Here is a 22,451-nt window from a genome sequence, read left to right on the forward strand (position 1 = left end):
AAAAAGGTGCAGCTCTAACACCCACTACTGCAGGAATTTTCCCATGAGTGATCCCACCAACCCCACCTATGATGTCACCTATAAGCTTTGCTAACCTCCCCTTCCCATACCTGTTGAGGTGCAGGCCATGTCTAGTGAAACCCGTCCTGCTGATAGACTCCACTGACACCAGTGAAATGTGACCCATGCTTTCTGTCATCAGCGCACTCCCAAGTCTCATGTTATTACGCCTGACGGCTGTATTAAGATGAGGCCGATCTTGGTGCTGAAACAGCATGCATATTCGTGTTGCCAGTCTGAGTGGCTATCTTTTCCAGGTCACCATCTATGTCATACTCCCCATCCCTATCAATACTATTACCAGCCCCACCCACAATCACTACCTGATCCTCTTTAGTAAAATCCCTACATAACCCCCCTATGTTAAGTCACCTGAGCCAATCCTGCATTAGGCTTCACAATGCTGGTGACCTGGTACTCACTCCCCAGCACTTCCTGCAACTGCTGGCCTACACCTCTGCCATGAGAACTACCTAACAGCAAAACCTTCTTCTTCCTCTTCGACTTTGCAACTGTTCTAGCCACCGTAACTACAGCTACTAGAGATTCCTCTCCACTAGACTCTAACAGTTGGTCATATCTATTGTAAACACCAATAGTAAAACTATCTGAAAATCTTCTTCTCCTAGCAGATCTCTTGCCAACAGCCAGCTCCCGTTCCCCAACCCCCTTCTCCCTCCTTATCCTATCTAGCTCTTCCTGTGCATTTTTCAACTGCACCTGAAGGGCACAGATCTTACACTCCTGCTCCTGTATCAACTTACTCTTGCTACATAACCTGCAGTTCCAGGAGAGGATCTCACCAGAACGCCCACTGGCTTCCCCACTGCATTCCCTCCAGTGAAAATACTTCAAACAAGTCTCACACTGCAATGCACTACTCACGAACCTACGGCAAAGCCCACACTTCTCACTCATGGTAAAATTTTACTTTTTCTAAGTTCCGCTACTACAATAAGATGATGATAAAAACCTGACTACAATAATCACAAACTTACTCTACAAGGGAAGTAACTACTATTATTAACAGAATTAATCAACAACAAATGTGAATATAACAAAATACTAATACAGAAAGAGAATCAAACGTCTAATGACACAGTAACGAAGCTGAAAACAGTTCCCAAAATGTTCTTCTAAAATTATTTCACCAGAAAACACAAAAAACACCGGTTGAAGACTACTAAAGTTCCTAAATAAACCGCTATACACAAACCATTAGTTAGTACTTAGCTTTCGACGCGCCGCGACAGCTGCAACTGGTCAGCACGGAATGTAAACACAGGTAAGAGGTTACGTTGCTCAATATGAAACACTCATAAATATCAGGTCACAACACAAGAAAGGCAGAGGTGAATGAAGAAACCACTAATAAGTCACTTATATAGTAAATATTATCACAAAAACTGTTAAAATATGTATCTGAAACCTAAAAAAATATATAAAAACTTAGAGAGCGATCTCACACCAGTCACTCGCTTATGACGTCACACCAAAGAAGTGTGGAAGAACCACATGTCTTTCGTGGCCTCTCCAACATCTGTGAGAAGTGATTGGTGGAAAAGTTGTGGTCTGAACAGGATTTGATCCCACGGTCTCTGGATCGTGAAGCTACCATTTTGCCACTACACATTACACACATAGTGGAAACGCTAGCTATGTCACCTTTTGAGATGATGCTCCACGTCGGTAGTTAGTGTTCTGTTCATAAATTTACCCTCAATGGTAATGAGAAGCTGAGGAAAAATGGCAGCCAGCATACAAGGAAAATTTTGGGCCAGTGAGAGATAGAGATGCAGTTCCATGTAAAGTATACAATCTCCACGCATGTCATGCTTCCGTACAAATTGAGACACTTAAATTCTTTCTTCCCTGTCCCATTTTGCATACTCCATCGAGAACAGTGCACTCACCATGTGAAATAATCCTCACTCAATAGCAAAGTTTCACATTGTGGCTCTAACAAGATATAGTTGTATCCTGTATGCCGAATATTAGCTCCAAAAACTAACAACATGGTGTTCATAGGTAATGTTCGCTACCACATGTCCTCTCCCATTCCTCTGGTATAAATGGTTCTACCCATACACAAGTTAATGGTAGTGAATTTTCTGCAGATGCTCATTCGCATGTGTTTGCTTCCATTCGCTCCATTGTATACCAGGCTTTAGGTGCTTAAAATTGTTGTCTTTGAACTCCGGATAATTCCACTACACAACACTGCGCGAGTGATTCGCTGAGTCACACACTAGGTGTTTGGGGGTGTACATCCCGCTGTTATAAGCTGTTCTTTGTGAGGCAAAAATGTGTAACTTCCACATTTCTTACAAAATACTTGCAGTGCCTCTTAGCAGCTAAAATTTTGGTCGTGTATTTCTTTCGTTGTCTTCTTCCTGTGTAAAAAATTTCAGGGTAGGCATCGATGTGTCTTATTGGACCATTCCCTTGTTGGTGCGAATCTACACAAACAGGGGAAACAAATTAAGTAGACAGCTGCAGACTAATATCATTGTTAAATGTATTTTTGACAATTTTTTTAAAGATAATTTGCAACATAGTGGCATTTCGGCCGTTAACCATTTGACATCCACAGATTTCTCCATGTTACTGTGGGGTTCAGCTGCATGCATTGTCATTTACACAGTTTTCATTAGGACATCAGCTTCATATTTTCTTAAGGCTAGAAATTCAATAAGTAACTTCCTTGTCCTGCCCATCTTCATTTCATTGTCATTACAGTAACAATTACACCTTCCACATGAAGTCTGTACCAAGAGGCCTCCATGATATCACATGGCAAGTTATTTGTGTGAACACCAGTACCATAACTTACACTGCCGCTGGATGATAAGCCATTTACCTGCACAGTGCTGTTTGTATCAAACTTCTCAGCCTTGCAACTGATCTTGAAAGTATTACTTCTTTGTTGTTTAAATTTGGTGGGTACCATCCAAGATCCTGAATGTGATGTGTGTTGAGGCTTATTGACATAATCTACATGCACTTACTACATTCTCTAAGATGCTTAAAGCAGAAGGCACACAGCTCATTCAGTAGGGAGACCAGATACTTTTGTGCACATGCTGTAGATTAATTATGGATTCAAAACTGTCTATGGAAATACAATTTTCATTCTCCTTCTTCCACTACCACATGCCATTTGTTGGAACCCCATTACAAGAATTAATCTCAGCTTCACACTCACAACAATCACTTTCTACAATTAATGTTACATTCAAGTTTAGAACCACTACTAAGCTCTGTACTTGTTTCTGTAGATGCATTGTTCTTTTCCAAAGTATGCATTCAGGCAGTTCATTCTCATTGGTGCCAGAATTTGAAGTAAACACAAAATACAAGTAAAATGACAACCTGTGCTATCGCGGAAAGTTTGGTCACAGAGCACTGAAGAGGTATCACTCATTCCTTTACCAATTTTGAGTGAGGATTTTATTTTAAAGGTAAAAACTTCAGCCTGTTCTATTGATATTAACGTGTCTGCTGACATTTTTTCTTCTTAATGTAAAAGATTCCCCTCATGGTTGTATCCATCTAACTCAGTTTTAGCAATTTTGGAAAGAATAGATTGCTACTCACCTTGAAGATGATCTGTTGAGTGGCAGATAAGCACAACACAAAGACTAGTACACATTGAGCTTTTGGCCAAAGCTCTCCTCAGGAAAGAAAAAAAGCAAGCAAGCACACCTCTTACACACCCAGGACTGCTATCTCTGACTACTCAGGCCAGATTTGGTGAGTAGCAATCTCTCCTTTCCATAATTTTTAATATTCCAACTCAGACTTTCCATTGTTTGAATCAATTTTGTCGTCTCTGATGACACTGACCCATATTTTTTGGTACTTTCATGGACATCTCATTGGCATAATTCTTCTTCTTCTTCTTCTTCTTCTTCTTCTTCTGTGGCTGTTACTCCCACAAAAATTTCCTCATATAGGTATTTTTTTTTGTCACTCAGTGATTCTTCAGAGTTACTTCTAAGTAAGATTGTAAGAAACATTGGTAATTTAATCAGCTTTTGGCTGTTTCTTTTCCTTATTCCAGAATCTTGGGAATGCATTTCTGAACTGCTTGAAAAAATGTTATCAGAAACACATTGCCAAATGACTTGAACAATTAATACTAACATATATGAAAATAAGTATCTACCAGAATCATGTTTCACAATGTGTTAAGTTGCTTCTTTCTTATTCAAATAATGTATTTTCCATAACAGTTATTTGTCAATGACCTCTACTGAGGCATTCTGTGTACACTGTTCAACCAACTCAACAATTTCAGAAATTCATATTTACAGCTCTGTCTATCCTGTACTTCTTGATTCTTACCATGTAGTTTCGTTATTTCTCTTTTTCTTGCTGTGACAATTTTCTCACAAATTGTTTGTCGCAGAATTGTGCGTATGCAACATTCTTCACACTTTTACAACTTTACATTCTTCCTCCATCTCATCCTCAAATTATTGGATTTTATATAGTGTTTCCATATCTCACTTGGTAATAACATTTGAATCATAAATAATATTATGGAATTTTTGTGTCTGGTCCTGTATCTTCCATTTCAGTTCATAAAAGTCCTCTAGCCTCATCTAAACTTTGTTCATATGCTAAATTGTATATCACTGTGATTTGTATAGTTTGTCTTTAAATTCTTGCACACATGGCATCGAGAATTGGAATATATATATATGTGTGTGTGTGTGTGTGTGTGTGTGTTTGTGTGTGTTTGGCTTCATGTCTGTTGCGAGTCAGATAACACATTCAGTATGTTGCATTATTCCTATATGGTTTTCTACCGCTAACCCTGTATTTACCTGGCCATAAGTCCTGTTATTCCTGCCACGAGAGTTCACAAATCCCCAAAATATTTGCCTTGAGTTTATCTATTTTCCTTTTTAACCCCTTAACATAAAATCCTAAATTATTTTGTTTTTACTATTTTGACAGAAACTTAAAATCCTGAATATACATAGACAAATTAAGAGCAGACTTTTGGGGAAAAAAATCTCGCTTATATCAATTTCATCATCAATATTTATGTGTTCTGCAACTACCTAGAGTGTGTACAGTCCTGCATTTGTGGCCTGGCTGTCATGTTTTGTTTGATGTGGTTTCTACTAGTCTTCTTTACTGGTGCAGATTTAGATAGTTGGCAACAAATTGTGTGCTTTCAGTGTGTTCTGTATTGTTGTTTAGGCAGTGCTTTCCAAAAAGGATGGCTATAGTGATCCTGAGTTTGGCATTGAATTTAGCATCTCAGAAACTGAAGAACAACAGTAAGGACTGAAAGTTATGGCAGTTTGTCAATTGACTGACAAGTGCTTGCCAGAGATAATTTTGTCCACTGTGCTTCATCCAGCTTTTCCAAGATTTCTGTTGCAGGAAACCATTGAGAAATACATGGTTCAACTTCATAGAACCCAGAAACTTAAGAGGCTTCAAGCTTCGGGATATTTCTCTCAAAGTCTAGTTTACGAGTATACTTAGGAATTTATTAATGGTGATCTTTAAAAATTTATAGGTCATTACTTCAAGATTCAAAAGCTACAAAAGCTATATTTCTATGTCTGTATGTAATGTCATTCAGTACAGGTTGTTTTTCATTAATAAAAAATATTTTTCAAACTTAATTTGGAAATAAAAATGCAGTGTGTTAAGATGTTAAATTTTCTAGCCTACCTACCCGATTAATGGGAATAAATTTCCACACTCAGATCCAGACCCGTACAATGCCATTTTTGTTTCTTCTGAAAATATCCTCCTGAGTAGTCACCACCTAGACTCCCAAAAGGGAGGCCATTTCACCTCCGCAATATTTTACTCAAGAGGATACCATCGTCATCCATATTAAGCAGTTGCATGCCCTTGGGAAAAATAACAGCTATAGTTTCCTGTTGCTTTCAGCTGATCGCAGTACCAGCATAGCAAGGCTTTGTTGTCTTATGTTACAAGATCAAATCTCTATCACCCAGAATATTGTCCCTGCAACTACTGACAAGGCCACTTTTCTTCAGGAACCAAAAGTTAGTCTGGCCCCTCCACAGGCTGCAGTCACAGTGGCATCCGTATCGGTGGAATCTGACGATGACCAAATCAGTACACCGATATGTGTGCAGTCACACTATAGCCGATCTCAACATCTGAATAAACAGACAACAATCAGTGAAATACAAATTGGTTTGTTTTCTTTGGTCAAATTGACAGACATTCTCACACACAAAATGTTGAATGTGAGAAGCTGATAAATTTAGTCCAAGAAAGAGTTATTTCATGGCATTCTGATGATGAAAATATCATCAGGATATATGAGGGTTGGAACTTAAGTAGTGCAACTATTTATTGACAACCGATACAAAAGAGTTACATGTTTGCACCTGTTACTTTCTTTCAAAATTAGTCACCAGCATTGTTTAGAACCCGTTGCCAGTGATGTGGAAGACGTAGTATACCGTTAATAGAACTTGTTCTGTTGATGTTGCAAATGAAACGGTCTAAAGTTATGGTGATTCTCGTGTAGCACTGTGATGGTGTTATCGTAACACATTACGTTCCTTCACAGCATACTGTCAGTCCACAGTATTACTGTTTTTTTGGAACATCACCTGCGACCACCTTTTCGAAAGAAGTGGAGACACTTTCTGCGCAACCCACCCATCATTTTGCATGACAATGTGCAGGTGCATATGGCGCAAGCTGTGGCTGCTCTCTCCGATCAGTAGGACTGGGAAGTACTGCACCACCCAGCATATTCTCCAGACGTGAGTCCTAGTTTACTCTATGGACTAAAAGCACAGGTTTATTGGAAATTACAAGTAGGCAAAATCTTATTGGAAACTTTATGTGGGGATTATAACCTCAAAAAAATTTGTTAGAGTGAGAGGAGTGGCATATCTTAGGCTTATAGTTTCTGTAGTGGGTCTTTTTTGAGTTGTATGTTGGCATTAGGTGTCTACAAATAATTATTACTGCTTACTGGGATTTTTGTGCCAGTAGTGTGATGATTCTGTTATATGAAGTGTTTTGCAAATGTGGTGTATAGTATGTATTTGCACTTTTCATTGCCTTAGGTGTTCAGAGTGTCTTATGCTAAATTTTATGATTATCTTTCACAAGTATGCTGAATGACAGTAATTGAAGGTTAATTGACATACGCCTGCACAGCTTTAAATAAATACAGTGAAACAGTGGGTTTTTGTAATCTTGCTTTTAAGGGTCACCACGAATCATGCCAAGTATGTAACAAAATGTTTCTCCCGTCTTCTTATATATTCCTTGAACTTGTATGATTATTTCAATAGCTGAAGGAGATTTGCTACATAGATAAAACAGATTCTAACTGAACCTAGCCTCCTTCACCCTGCAAAAAACTGATGAGGGGGATCGGACACACTGTGACCAAGCTGTCAGCTGACGGTACCAGGCAACCTATGGTGATGGCGTCTAACAACTTGTCGGTGCATCTGTGAATGCAGCCTTACAGTACAGTTATCTGTATCATTGTGGCGTGGAACCAACCCCACCATGGAATGATCCATGGTTCATGGGTAGCCATGAAAAACAGGAGAAATGAGTTAAACTTAGTTTCAAGATATGTGGTTTATTTATTATTTTAACATAGTCTATCTTTATTCCAGCAAAATTGCAAGAACGTTGCTGACAAGTATATTGAATATGACCCTGTAATTGTTATGATTGACCTGGTTCTGCTGAATGAGCAAGCTTACCGACACATCTTGTGGAATACTGGCTTTGAGGTACTTATATTTATACTATTTCACATATTCTTTTTGACTGTAACTTGTCACTGTATTTAATATAACAAATATAATTGCAGACTATTGATAGCCAAGACAGTGAAGTAGTATGATGAAGATAGAGAAAAATGTTTATAATAGTATGGCAGAAGTGAAATTGAGATTTATGTATTAATATATTTAAAGAGAATTAATGTCACGTTATTCACAAACCTTCGCATTGCATACTGCATTACCACACACATCTCTTAATGTTTAAACGTTTCCAACCGATCTAAAACAAAAATATTAATAAAACTCTGCCAGGGCACTCTCTCTCTCTCTCTCTCTCTCTCTCTCTCTCTCTCTCTCTCTCTCTCTCTCTCTCGCACACACACACTAGGGTAAAACTTGAACATGTGCAGTTTTATTTTTAACAGTGAAACAGATTCAGTGGCGTGATGTTAACTATAACCCATATTTATCCAGATTTTCTTCATATGCTGTTTGAAGATTGAGAGTATGGAGACAAACTCAAATCTGAACTTTGTTTCATGAAATCTAGGAAATGACTGAAGTTGTGATGTGGTTTTATTATACTCTCACCTGGTTCACACTGATACAACAATTATTGTATATCTGAAGCTCGGAGAGAGGAGAAGTAACAGTTTTGTTGCAAAGACCTCACCATAAATCAGTTTTTCTTTACATAATTACATAGATTGAAAGGAATGGGAAGAAACCCTAACAAAGGGTACAAAGGGATGTACCCTATGGCATACACTTCATGACGGGTTGCAAAGTATAAATATTGATGTAGATATAAGTCAGGGTCTTCATTCATCCAGTATTTAATCAAAATTTTTCTGGTGTTTTAAAAATGTTTATCCTCTATATCTTGTTCTTAGATGTTTCTCCTGCATTGTAAACAGCATCCAAATAATACAGTTTTTCCCAATAATAATACAATTTTAATTTATGCAGTAAAAAAATCTAATGCTGATGTCCCCCTTGTTTAAATTACCATTTCATTCCACATGAATTCTTCTACCAAATAGCCCCATTCCTCCCACAGAATAGGCTGCAGATTTATTTTTAGAATCTGTGGGTTGACATTAAATAAGTTAATTTTTGCCCATTAATTTATTATGTATTTTCATATCCATACACTGTCTTGTGTTGTATGTAGGGCTAAAATGATTCTCCTCGAATAATTTTTGTGCACTATGTAGGAACATTATAATTTCATTAATGTATGTGAGAAAACCACGAGGATTTATATTTTTTGAAGTAATGGCCCACAACATTCTTTTTTCTGTGCAATACACATTTATCTGACATTTCTTCTGCAGTTTCAGTAATCAAGATGTGCCATTTGAACTTCCCCAGAAAATAATACCATTCCTAATGCCAGATTCAGACTAACTGTGGTATGCTACTTTTTGTGTTCTCATATCAGTAGAATTTTCTAGTATTTGCATTGCAAATGCAGATAGTCCAAAGAATTTGATCATGTCAACTTCTCTCATAAGTTGATTGTTACATTGTATTTCAAGCTCCACACTTCTGGAATATTTGATTTTCATAATATTTAATTTCAAACAGTTTCAGTGGAACCTATTTCCTAGTGTATCACGTGTAATCACACTAGAGTTTGAAATTTGTTTCTTTATCATCTTCGATCAAAACAGGAGTACCCTCCGCAGGCACTACTAGTGGAGAATTTATATTTGAGTAAATTATTTACACAGAGCAGGAAAACAATTGATCCTAAAATGGAGCCGTGGGACATTTTCATTGATACTGTGACAAAGGCTTCTGTAAGACAGCAGAGACATACAACTTTTCCCCAGAAAATAATACCATTCCTAATGCCAGATTCAGACTAACTGTGGTATGCTACTTTTTGTGTTCTCATATCAGTAGAATTTTCTAGTATTTGCATTGCAAATGCAGATAGTCCAAAGAATTTGATCATGTCAACTTCTCTCATAAGTTGATTGTTACATTGTATTTCAAGCTCCACACTTTTGGAATATTTGATTTTCATAATATTTAATTTCAAACAGTTTCAGTGGAACCTATTTCCTAGTGTATCACGTGCAATCACACTAGAGTTTGAAATTTGTTTCTTTATTATCTTCGATCAAAACAGGAGTACCCTCTGCAGGCACTACTAGTGGAGAATTTATATTTGAGTAAGTTATTTACACAGAGCAGGAACACAATTGATCCTAAAATGGAGCCGTGGGACATTTTCATTGATACTGTGACAAAGGCTTCTGTAAGACAGCAGAGACATACAACTTTACACTCCTCTGATCTAATATTTTGCTTATCTTTTCACCCCTAAAACTATTCACTGCATCTAGAGTCTTTTCTCCTTGTTGGTATCTAAATTGGTTACTTGCAATCCTGTAATATAATTTTTTTTACAATAAAATTTAGAGTGTGAATTGTTGCAACATTCTCTGACACTTGTGACACAACTGGAAGAATAGAAATAGAGTGATAGATTTTGAAGTCTTCCCTGAACTCATTCTTGAAACAAGATCTGACCACCTTGGTGTACTTAAACACTTCAGGAAAGCATCCCTGTTCAGAATGTTGGTTGATTGAGTTAGTGGAGTTGCCATTATGTGATACACTGCTTTAATTACTTTAGTGGATATCCCTTCCCACCAAACAGAGTTTTTGTTTTGTTGTGATAATATAACATTTTCCACATTTTTTATATCCATCCTCAGTTTTTTGGTGAAGTCCAAAGGGATTTACTTTAACATCTGTCATAGCCACATTTATAAAGAGTTCATTTAAACTTTTTGATGTTTGAGCTGGGTTAACAATAAGGCTATCATCGCCTTTCATGACTAATCACTCTAATTTGACAATGGACTACATTGCCTTTGTCTTACTTTTGTGTTGTAAAATGCAATTTTTTATCATTTGTTTAGCTCCTGCCACAGATTATTATTATTATTATTATTATTATTATTATTTTATTATTATTATTATTATTGAGATATAGCTTGATAATGTCAAACATACTCAGTACAATGCCTATTTTTATTGTACTTCTTCCTGTCACTAGAAATTTTTGTACTTTGCGTTATACATTTAAGTTTACCACTAATTTTGTTATACATGGCTCTAAATGAAAAGGTTTCATTGAAGATTTTGAAGTACCTACTTAAAAATTTGTCGAAGTTACTATTTGAAATACAGCTGTCAAAAGGCCATTCACACTCATGTAATTTATCAACCAAACAGGGTTGTATTTCTTTTATTGAAGTGTCTTTTGGCACAGTTTTGTTACATGAAATTTCTCTGTCAATTGTTGGTAGTTCAATGAATAATGCAGAGTGGTCCGAGATTCCTAAATTTAAGAAAAGCTTGTAAAAATCTTCAAACACATAATTTGTAAAAATTTTGTCAATACAGGTCACATTTGCTCTAGTGGTTTGTGTAAAGTTTACTTTGAAGCCAAAGTTTTTATAGTCGATGAATCTGTATGAATCATTGCTTCCAACTGTAATATTAATATTGAAGTCAGCAGTTGATCTTTTCCTGTTTTCTTTATAAAAAATTTCAGGCACGCCGTGAAATTTGACCAGAAAAGCTTCAATTATAAGCTTCTCTGGTAATCTGTAAATAGAGATTTCTAACACTATATGTAGGTCCCTTAACACAGCATCTCTGTTACACACTCTTCATTCAAAGAATGAAAATTGTTTCTTAGTTTATATTTATATCAGAGTGAATAAGTATGCATGCAACTTCTTTGAGAATTTTAATAATATCATCTGTAAGCCATTGCTCATTGAGACAAGTAACTTTGATATTTTTACATTCAGAAAGAATAATTTGTAATAAATCAATTTGACTTTTGTATGTAAAGACATCAGTTAGACCATTAATATTTCAGCCTATAATATATGAACATTCTTTCTTTTCTATAGTTTCCAGTGTTCTACATCTACATCGATACTCTGCAAATCACACTTAAGTGCCTAGCTTCACAATAATTCTCTATTATTCCACTCTCAAACGGTGCATGGAAAAAACGAACACTTATATCTTTTTGTGCAAGCTCTGATTTCCCTTATTTTATTATGATAATTGTTTCTCCCTATGTATGTTGGCATCAACAAAATATTTTCGAATTTGTAGGAGAAGGCTGCTGATTGAAATTTTGGGAGAAGGTCCCGCCACAGCAAGAAACACCTTTGTTTTAATGATTTTCATCCCAAATCCTGTTTCATGTCCCTGACACGCTCTCTCTCCCTTGTTTCTCAATAATACAAAATGTACTACTCTTCTTTGAATTAAGCGATGTACTCTGTTGATCCTATATGGTAAGGATCCCACACCGCACAGCAGTATCCCTAAAAGAGGGTGGACAAGTGTAGTGCGGGCAGTCTCTTTAGATCTGTTGCATCTGTTAAGTGTTCTGCCAATAAAACAGTCTTTGGTTTGTTTTCCACACGTCTTCTATGGGTTCTTTCCAAATTAAGTTGTTCTTAATTGTAATTCCTAGACATATAGTTGAATTTACGACCTTTAGATTAGACTGATTTATCATGTAACCAAAGTTTAATGGATTCCTTTTAGCACCCATATGGATGACCTTACACTTTCCATCATTTAGGGTCAATTGCCAATTTTCTCACCATTCAGATATCTTACGTAAATCGTTTTGCAATTTGTTTTAACCTTCTGATGGGTTTACTAGATGATAAATGACAGCATCATCTGTAAACAACCTAAGACAGCTGCTCAGATTGTCTCCTAAATCATTTGTATAAATAAGGAACAGCAGAGGGCCTATAACACTACGTTTGAGAATGCCAGAAATCACTTTTTGTTTACTCGATGACTTTCCATCAGTTACTATGAACTGTGACCCCTCTGATGGGAAATCATGAATCCAGTTACATAATTGAGCTGATATTCCATAAGCACGCAGTTTCACTACAAACCACTTGTGTGGTACAGTGTCAGAAGCCTTTTGGAAATCTAGAAATACAGGATCAATTTGAGATCCCTTGTCAATAGCACTCAACACTTTGTGTGTAAAGAGCTACTTGTGTTTCTTAAGAATGATATTTACTAAATACATGTTGACTGTGTCTCAATAGACCATTGTCTTTGAGGTAATTCATAATGTTCGAACACAATATATGTTCCAAAATCCTACTGTGTATCAGCATTAATTATATGGGCTTGTAATTTAGTGAATTACTCCTACTACCTTTCTTGAATATTGGTGTGACTTGTGCAACTTTCCAGTCTGTGGGTACGGATATTTCGTCGAGCAAGCAGTTGTATATGATTGATAAGTATGGAGCTATTGCATCAGCATCCTCTGAAAGGAACCTAACTGGTATACAGTCTGAACCAGGAGACTTACTTTTGTTAAGGGATTTAAGTTGTTAAATTACTCCGAGGATATCTACTTGTAAGTTACTCATGTTAGCAGCTGTTCTAGATTCAGTTTCGTTTTCTTTGGTGAAGGAATTTTGAAAGGCTGTGTTTAGTAACTCTGCTTTCGCAGCTCTATTATCGATAGTATTTCCATTGCTATCACGCAGAGAAGGCATTGACTTTGTCTTGCCGCTAACACACTTTACATACAACCAAAATGTCTTTGGATTTTCTGCCAGGTTCATTGTGGAAACTATTATAAGCATCTCACATTGATGTAAGTGCTAAATTTCAAGCTTCTGTAAAAGATCGCCAATCTTGGAGATTCTGCATTCGTTTAAATTTGGCATGCTTTTTTCATTGTTTCTGCAACATTGTTCTGACCTGTTTTGTGTACCAAGGGGCATAAGCTCCATCATTTGTTATTTTATTTGGTATAAATCTCTCAGTTGGTATCAATAGCACTTCTTTGAATTCAAGCCAAGGGTTGTCTACACGTACATTGTTAATTTGGAAGGAGTGGAGATTGCCTCTTAGGAAGGCATCAAGTGAGTTTTTTTGAATATGTATATTTTTTCGTTTTTTATTTGATTTGAGGGTTACAAAATTCAGTCTTGCTATGACAACCCCGTGTTCACGAATCTCTGTATCCATTTTGATGCTTGTTACTAGCTCGGATTATTTGCTGCTATGGGGTCAAGTGTGTTTTCACAACCATTTGCTATTCGTGTGGGCTCATGACCTAATTGCTCGAAATAATTTTCAGAGAATGCATTTAGCACGATTTCAGACGATGGTTTGTGTGTACCTCCAGATTTAAATGTGTATTTTTGCCAACATATGGAGGATAAATTAGTCATCACCAACTAGAATTGTATGAGTCAGGTAGATGTTTGAAATTAAACTCAAGTTTTCTTTGGACCTTTCAGCAATTGTATCATCTGTGTTGGGAGGTTGGTAAAAGGATCCAATTATTTTTTTATTCCAATTGCCAAGCATGACTTCTGCTCATACTTACTCAAAGGAGCTAAAAGTTGTACCGCAAAACTGCCCAAATCTCACTTTGTGACCAAGATGCCATAGCAAGCACAGAACACAGCAACAATCAGCCTCCTGCAATTTATTGTTGTGTTGTATTGCAAAACTTTCCTAGTACCCTTGTATCTGCTTCAATTTCGCTACAAGATAACTACTTACAACAGCAACAAACATGACACCACCAACTGTGTTTATCCTATCCTTTAGGAACACCATTAGGTTCTTCGCAAAAACTTTGTCTGAACTTATATTCAGCTTTAGTCAGCTTTCAGCATTTATAATGATTTGAGCATCAGTGCTTTCTATTAGCCCTTGGAGCTCTGGTACTTTGCCAACACAGCTACAATAATTTACAACTGTTATACCAATTGTTCCTCTATCTATATTCTTCCTATGTTCAACCTCCTCCCTGTGAGACTGAAGCCCTTCTTGTATTTTCCGAAGACACTCTAACTGAAAAAAAACTGCCCACAACCCCTGCTATCCATGTAGCCATCTCCTGCGTGTAGTGGGCTCCTGACCTATTCAGCAGAACCCGAAACCCCACCACCCTATGGTGCAAGTTGAGGAATCTGCAGCCTACAAAGTCGCAGAACTATCTGAGCTCTGATTCAGACCCTCCACTCAGCTCTGTACCAAAGGTCTGCAGTCGCTCCTGTTGACTACGCTGCAGATAGTGAGCTCTGCTTTCGTATGCAAGAAAGACTGGTAGCCCTTACCACTTCTGATAGCCGCTTGAAACTAGAGATAATCTCTTCTGATCCAAAGTGACACATATCATTGGTACCGACATGAGCCAGCACCCACAGGTGACTGCACACGGTGCTCTTCATCGCATCTGGAATGACTCTGCCAGGTATGCATCGAAGTGCACATTTGCTTTCTTCCTCTCCTTGGCAGCCAAGTTCCTAAGGGGCCCCAACTACCAATAATCCTACCCTCTGTGATTGCCCATATCTTGCAGGCTGAGAGGTTCCCTCTGAAAAAGAACAAACGACTGCCTCTGGCTGAGGGCTACAGACTGCACCTGGAACCTGTATGTCAGACTAACCAGGGTGGCCTTACATGCAGCCCGCTGGGCAGTCTTTTGCTGCTCACCACATGCCCCTAGGCTACCTCCCACTCGACCACAGGTTGGTTAGTGGTCAACCTCAGTGTGAGCTGTAACTGGGCTGGTCACCAGTGCGGGCCGATCGGTGAAGTCAGACTTGTTGTGGATGTCCATTGCATCTGCACAGCCGGCACACAACAGTGATGCCCATCCACTGCAGCTTCAAGCTGTGTAACCAAAGCCATCACAGCCTGGAGCTAAGAGCAAAGTGTCACCAACTCAGCTCACATCTGCACGTGCAGCCATCACAGTCCTTATCCATACTAAAGACTGTGGAAACTACACTACGTGGACAAATGACAGTCGACGTGCACTATGGAACTTTACCGGAGACACACAGGACAATGCAGGAACTGTGTCTAATAAATTAGATTAACACACAGAGATTCAGAAACTGAACTACCAAAGCACACGGATGAAACTATACAATTCACTCCTGGTTATGAACCCATAAAATGTTACAAAAGACGCGCATGGTAGCTGCGTTGTTTGCTGCGTGTTGCCATGGTTCGTGCGGCTTCCCCCGTCAGAGGTTCAAGTCCTCCCTTGGGCATGGGTGTGTGTGTGTTCTTCACATAAGTTAGTTTAAGTTAGATTAAGTAGTGTGTAAGCCTAGGAACCGATGATCTCAGCAGTTTGGTCCCATAGGAACTTACCACCAAATGTCAGGTTACTTCCCTGTTTCTCAGCCAGCAGCTGCTGACTCACTCTGTATATTAATCACTGAGGGATCTTCTGTACACACTGCTAGTCACTACAATTCCAAGTGTTTTGTAGAGGATACTGGCAGATCAAATTAAATTTTTTGTTTTGCTAATAGTTTCCTCTTCACTGTCGTTTCTAAGAGAATTTGTATCTACATTGATGAAAACTTGTTTGTAATTCTTCAGAGATGCATCTGCTGAACCATCCTGTAAGCTTAATATGTCATTGAAGTGTTACTTCAACTGGCAGCTTCTAGTTCCTGGGCAAACATCAGAATAATTTGGCACTACCACATTCTTCGGCAGGGAATCACCTGTGACAAAGAATTATGATTATTTTTTTAAAATTCAGTTTTCATCTCTGAGACACTGAGTTTACTTTTCACTGTGTGTTGCAATTTTACACAGATATTCATTTTCAGCGTTTGAGACTTCCATGGGAGTTCCTTGTGTAGGAATTCCATCAGGTTTTTATGTTATTTTTGTCTACCTCCTCAGCTTTTCCTAAACTGTGTTTCAGTACTCAGTTTTATTATTTCTTCTTTTAAAGTGTCAATGTTGGTATGTAGCATTTTAATAATTCCTTCCTGTGAACTAGTGGTGTTTTTGTCCTGCAAACAGTTATGGTACTTGATGTTAATTGGTACTGGTGTTGAATTTAAAGTTACGATACCCTTTAAATGTCAAAGTGATATCTCTTTGATTTTCTCTTTCCACTAAACCATATATTCTTCTGGCAGTCGACAGAGGACTTAAAGAAAAAGGCAAGCCAATTTCTTCTGTCCTGCACACACTCACAGATTTTCAGGTTGGAATCTATGCCATTGGTCTAGCTCTTCACCTTGTGCCTTTGATCTTCCCAGACATTAACTTCTTTTCCAGCGAATCATGTTATCTCATAATATGCACAAAGTAGGTCAGTATCAGACCTTCCCAAGGAACAATCTGGTTTTATTTGCTCTAACTGACCTATTTGTTCTCTCTGTAGTTCATGGAACACTAAGGAATTTCCTCCTCCATCATCATAATTTAAAGGCATCCATTCTACGTCATTCAGTCTCTCTTACAGTCGAAGTCTCATATTTGTTCATCATAACTGGAAAGATCATAGTTCTTACTATACAAATCTTCATTGTTAATGTTATGTCTCTTCTCATTAAAACATTGTCAAGATTTGGCATTCAGCATTAGATCAGCCCTTGGACTCCCTTCTTCCAACTTCTATAAGCAAATCTTTAACTCTTCTTCGCCTTATGCCATCAGTATGGTGTCATCCACAAATCTAAGATTATTTATCCCAGCTGTTTTAATTCCAGTTTCTTCTTTAGCTAGCTCGGCTTTCCTCATAATGTGCTCTGCATAGAATTGAATAAATAAGGTGATGATGTGCACCTCTGAATGTGGAGCCATTTAGTTGTGCCTTATATGGTCCTCACCATGGCTTCTTGGTCAGAGTATAAATTCTGTATGAGGTGATGTGGTAATCCCCTGTTTTTGAGTAGTTCCCATAATTTATTGTAGCAGATACAGTCAAAGGCATTAGCATAATCAATAAATCAGAGGTATACATCTTTCTGAAATTCTTGCCTTCTCCATAATCCATCAGATGTTAGCAATTTGACCTCTGGTCCTTCTTCCTTTACAAAATCTAGGTTGTTCTTCATGTAGCTCTTGGTCCATATACTGGCGAAGTCTATTTAGTGAGATTTTGAGCATGACTTTTCTAGCAAGCGAGATAAGTGAGATTGTATGGTGATTTGAACACACTCTAGAATTTTCCTTGTTTGGGATGAATACTGAACTCTTCCCATCTTTGGCCACTGTTGGTTATCCATTTTTCTTGACATACTGAGTGAAAACTTTCACTGCATTATTTCCAATGACTCTGAACAATTCTGCTGGAATTCCATCATATCCACTGGCCTCGTTTTCACCAACATTTTATAGGGCCCATTTGATTTCTCTCCAAAATATCTGGCTCTGATTCTAAAATAATGTTACCTTCCTCATCATGAGTCTCCAGTTCTTTCCTATATAGATCTTGTATGTATTCTGCCTATCTTTCCTTAATGTCCTCTGCTCCTGTTAAATCTTTACCATTTCTATCTTTCATAATTCCAGTTTTCACACGGAATTTTCCGTTGATGTCTCTAATCTTCTTGTAAAGCTTCCTTCTGCTCCTCACTCTGCTAGTCTCTTCAGCTTCTTTGCACTGTTTATTTAAGAAGATATTCTTGGCTCTTCTAGCTGATTTTCAAAACTTATCATTTAATTTAAATGTTGCTAATCTATCCTGTTTCAATTTTGCTTTACTTCATTCTTGTGCAACGTGCAATGCCTCAGCCGATAACCATCAGGCCTTCTCCTTATTCTATTTCTTGGGAGTCAGTTCTGCTGCTTCATAGACATGTTCACAAATCTTGTGTGTTTTTGTCTTCTAACTCTAGTGCATTAAATGTATTCCTGATGTCTCTTGTATAATCACAAGGTATGTTCTTAAGATCGTATCTGTAAAATGGTATGGCTTTGGCCACTTTCCTCAGTTTCAGCTGGAACTTTGCAATTAAGTGATCATGGTCAGATCTGCAATCAGCTCCAGGTCTTGTTGTAGTTGACTGGCTGGCACTCTTCCACCTCTGATTGTGAAGTACTTAATCAATTTGATTCTGGTATTGTCTGCTTGGTGAAATCCAATTGTATAGGCATTGTTTGGGTAGCTGGAGCATTGTGTTAGTAATAACCAACGAATGCCATTACTTGATGAAGTTGTGCCAAACCAGTAAACTGTCTTCGCAGAATTCTAGGAATCTCTATCATGTTCCATTTGTTGTATCAAGACCAAAATTTCTCCTTACACTTTCTACAATTTGATTTCCCACTTTTGTGTTCCTGCAAATTTACATAGAATTGGTCAATAACATCCTCTTCAACATCAGTGGTTGGGATGTAAACTTGAATGATTGTGATATTAAGGGGTTGACCTTGGAATCTGATAGTCATCGTTCTATCATTTTTATAGTTGCACCCCATTACAACTTTTCTTACTCTGTTACTAACTGAGAAGGCCACTACATTGCTCCTGTTCTCTTGTCTCAAATAGTAAACCATATAGCCATCTGAAGCAAATTGTCCCATGCCAGCCCACCTAATTTTTATTATTCTCAGTACGTTGTTGCCAGTTATCTCCATTTCTCTTTGGGCCATGTCCAGTTTTCCTTTATACAAGGGTCTTACATTTCATGTTCCCACACAGTACTTCTGCTTGCAGCATCTTACTCTTCATGAAGCTTCTCTGTGTGGTTCCCCCACAGATCTGAATGGGGAACTTAAAACTCAGGAGCATTTTGAAGCAAGTAATTTCGATGGTGGTTTCCCATTGCCTTTCACTGGCCTCCAAATCCTGTCCCCTCACTGACTGTTTCCCACTAGTGTTGGTTACCCAACCATTCACTGAGTTGCTCAGCTCAACAGAGGCACCTCATGTAGGTAGGAAGTTGGAAAATTGAGGTGACAGAGGCTGAGAGAATGCACTTCCTGAGTTTCTTGTAATTTCATCTCATCCCCATTTTTTGCAACATTCTCAAGGTGTTTGCAGCTAGCTGCTGAATAATAAGAAGAATATAGAAATATATTGTTCCATCAGCTGCAGTTCATAACACCTCATATACACACAAAATATGATTGTAAGTCACAATTATAACCATTTGTTTAACAGTCCTTTTCCAAGCATAGTAGAGATATGTTATCGAATGTAATAACAGCTTCAACTTTTGTTACCGTGACAATATTGCTGACAACATGAACTTCTCTCCCATGGCCCTCAGCACTCTTTCTAGGCAGGATGCCATAGCCCTCAGCACACTTTCTAGGTAGGGTGGTGATGACATGGAGTAATCAGCTGAACAGCAAGTGCCACATCATGTGGAAAGATTAACCTCAGTGTCCCGACCAGTAAATACGCTGCATCCATCTCAGATCGTGAACATGCACATAAGAAAGTCAGAAACTTTCCTATAGTATGCTATTTGAAATGTTAACACTTAACAAACATGAAACCATGTTCACAAAGGCCACAGTCGTCATTCATCACTTAGAAAGATATGAGAATAACACATCAGCATGCCCAGTGAGTACCATCACTAATGAAGATTAAGCACACTTTTCATGTAGCTAGAAGTTGTTCTTCACACACAGAATTCCTTTTACATTCTGTTTCTGACACTTTATATACGATACACTGTTAAACTTTTGCGTTTTTACAACTGTTGTCACAGCACTTTTCAATAAGAACCTGTTTGAAACATTGTTTACTGAAGTAAACTACTTCTGAAAACAGAATGCACTATTTTACTTGTACACTCCAGGACTACACTCAGCACAGCGGGTGACAAAGTGATAGAATCGATAAAAGTTGCAGTACTGTATTTCTTTGGACTGATATTCTCCTGTTTCAAGTTTGTCTCTATTTTGATCCAGCTTACAATGCAGTGCACATGGGTATTTTATCAGCATTGTGTGTGGTCTTTGACGTGCTGAGTTTCCTTTTTTTATTTAGCTCTAGTTTAGCTACGTAACTAGCAATGTTTCATGTCTACTTTCAAATAAAAAAAGCAGACAATGTTTTAAACTTGGTTTTGTCTGCTAAGTCAGACTAGATTGGCAGTGAGGAAAAGCTATCCGTGTCTGTCAAATGCGTTTGATCCATGTCAATTTGACTAGCCCCAATAAGCTACAGCACCCGTGTGAGATTTTACTCAATATATGTACTGCACAAATATAAAATGACAGTATTATGAAAAGGACAGATTGCCACTCACCATATAGGGGACATTTTGAGTTGCAGACAGGCGCAACAGACACTGTTAAATGTGAGCTTTCAGCCAGAAGGTCTTCTGAAGTAGATAACACACATGCTCAGTCATGCAAGCACAACCCACACACGTGTGGCCAAAAGTTCACATGTTCAGCAGTCTTTTTGTTGTGTCTGTCACTCAGTATCTCCTCTATATGGCGAGTAGCGATCTATCCTTTTCATAATATTGTCATTATTCCATCCCGGATTTTACAAGTGTAAAAAATACTTAAAATGACTGGATTTCTTTTATAATTCAAGGCCTTTGAAGGACAGTCATAGTCAAGCCCAGCCAAAATAATATATATTCTTCTGTGGATTTAACATGACTTCAATACTGTTATAGTCAGTGTAACTATGAAGTGTGCTGGGTTAACTATTTCTTTTGTATTTATCATTTACACATGTCCAAATCACATGTTTATATTTTTTCTTTATTTTTTTTCTATTTAAGGGCCATTGGAAGCTTGCAGCTGTGTTGCTTTTGGCTGAAACATATTGCGAATGGGTGTCCATGAAGAAACAATATTCTTCATTAAGCAATGGAGGCTATAAAAGTACAGAACTTATGTTTGAAGGAGAGAAATACTTTTACATCACTTGCTTGCAAGTCCTTTTTGGTTAGTAAAATATAAATAAATAAATAAATATATTTCTGTCAATCACATCCATTCAGAATTTGGCAGGTTAATATGGGAAAACAGGCATTCACAAGTGTACAGTATTGATGCATCATCCCTCACTTATTCACATCTTGCACAGTATGGTCTGCATCTGAATTGCATTTGGACCCGTGGCCATTGGTGTGTGCATTTGGGTGGCTGTGTGCGTAAACGTGTATACTTAAAGACAAAGAGCAAGAGCTCGAAAGCTAGTACAAATACTATGCTACACAGAGTCAGCTATAGGTGAGTGGTTGCCTTTCCTTTATTTTTACATATTATCCCCACAGGATTTTCATTGTTGTTAAACAATGTGGAAAGATTACAATTTTTGAGAACATTTCTCATGGAGAAATGGCAATCTGGCTAAAAGTACTTTAAAAATGGATTACAAACAGTCTCAACTGCAAAAACATTTACTTTGATGGTAACCAGTTTGTCACTATTTGACAATTCTCAGAACCTCATACCATGATAGCAAATAGTGATGGTGGATGGGGTGGGTGTTGGGATTACATGAACATTTGTGGAGTCACAACACACCATTCACTGCAACTGTGAAGTTGTGCTAGTGGAATGGGGGGGGGGGGGGGGGGGGGAAGAGAAGAGAAAGTTTGAGGCCAGTGGGGTTATTGGGAATGAAAGATATGTTGTAGGGAGAGTTTGCACGTACTCATCTCACAAAAGCTGTTGGTGGTAAGAACACTCCAGATGGCACAGGCTGTGAAGTAGTCATTGAAGTTCGTGTTGGGCAGGATGTTCAGAAACTGGGCGGTCCAGCTGTCTTTTGTTACAGTCTATCAGTGGTCATTCATGTGGACATACAGCTCATCAGTTGTCAAGCCCATA

The 22,451-nt window shown here is 37.9% G+C and overlaps 1 protein-coding gene across 3 annotated transcripts in view; it reads left to right on the plus strand.

Moving 5' to 3' along the window:
* LOC124711601 (protein ARV1) overlaps window positions 1–22,451 on the plus strand; it is a 71,190-nt gene that overhangs the window by 35,347 nt on the left and 13,392 nt on the right. For all 3 annotated transcript variants that reach the window (XM_047241771.1, XM_047241762.1, XM_047241779.1), the window contains exons 3-4: window positions 7,713–7,832; window positions 21,395–21,560. In XM_047241771.1, the coding sequence (XP_047097727.1) occupies window positions 7,713–7,832; window positions 21,395–21,560 (286 nt within the window). The remainder of the gene's footprint in view (window positions 1–7,712; window positions 7,833–21,394; window positions 21,561–22,451) is intronic.

Source organism: Schistocerca piceifrons, chromosome 1, assembly GCF_021461385.2.
Source record: "Schistocerca piceifrons isolate TAMUIC-IGC-003096 chromosome 1, iqSchPice1.1, whole genome shotgun sequence".
Lineage (NCBI taxonomy): Eukaryota > Metazoa > Arthropoda > Insecta > Orthoptera > Acrididae > Schistocerca > Schistocerca piceifrons.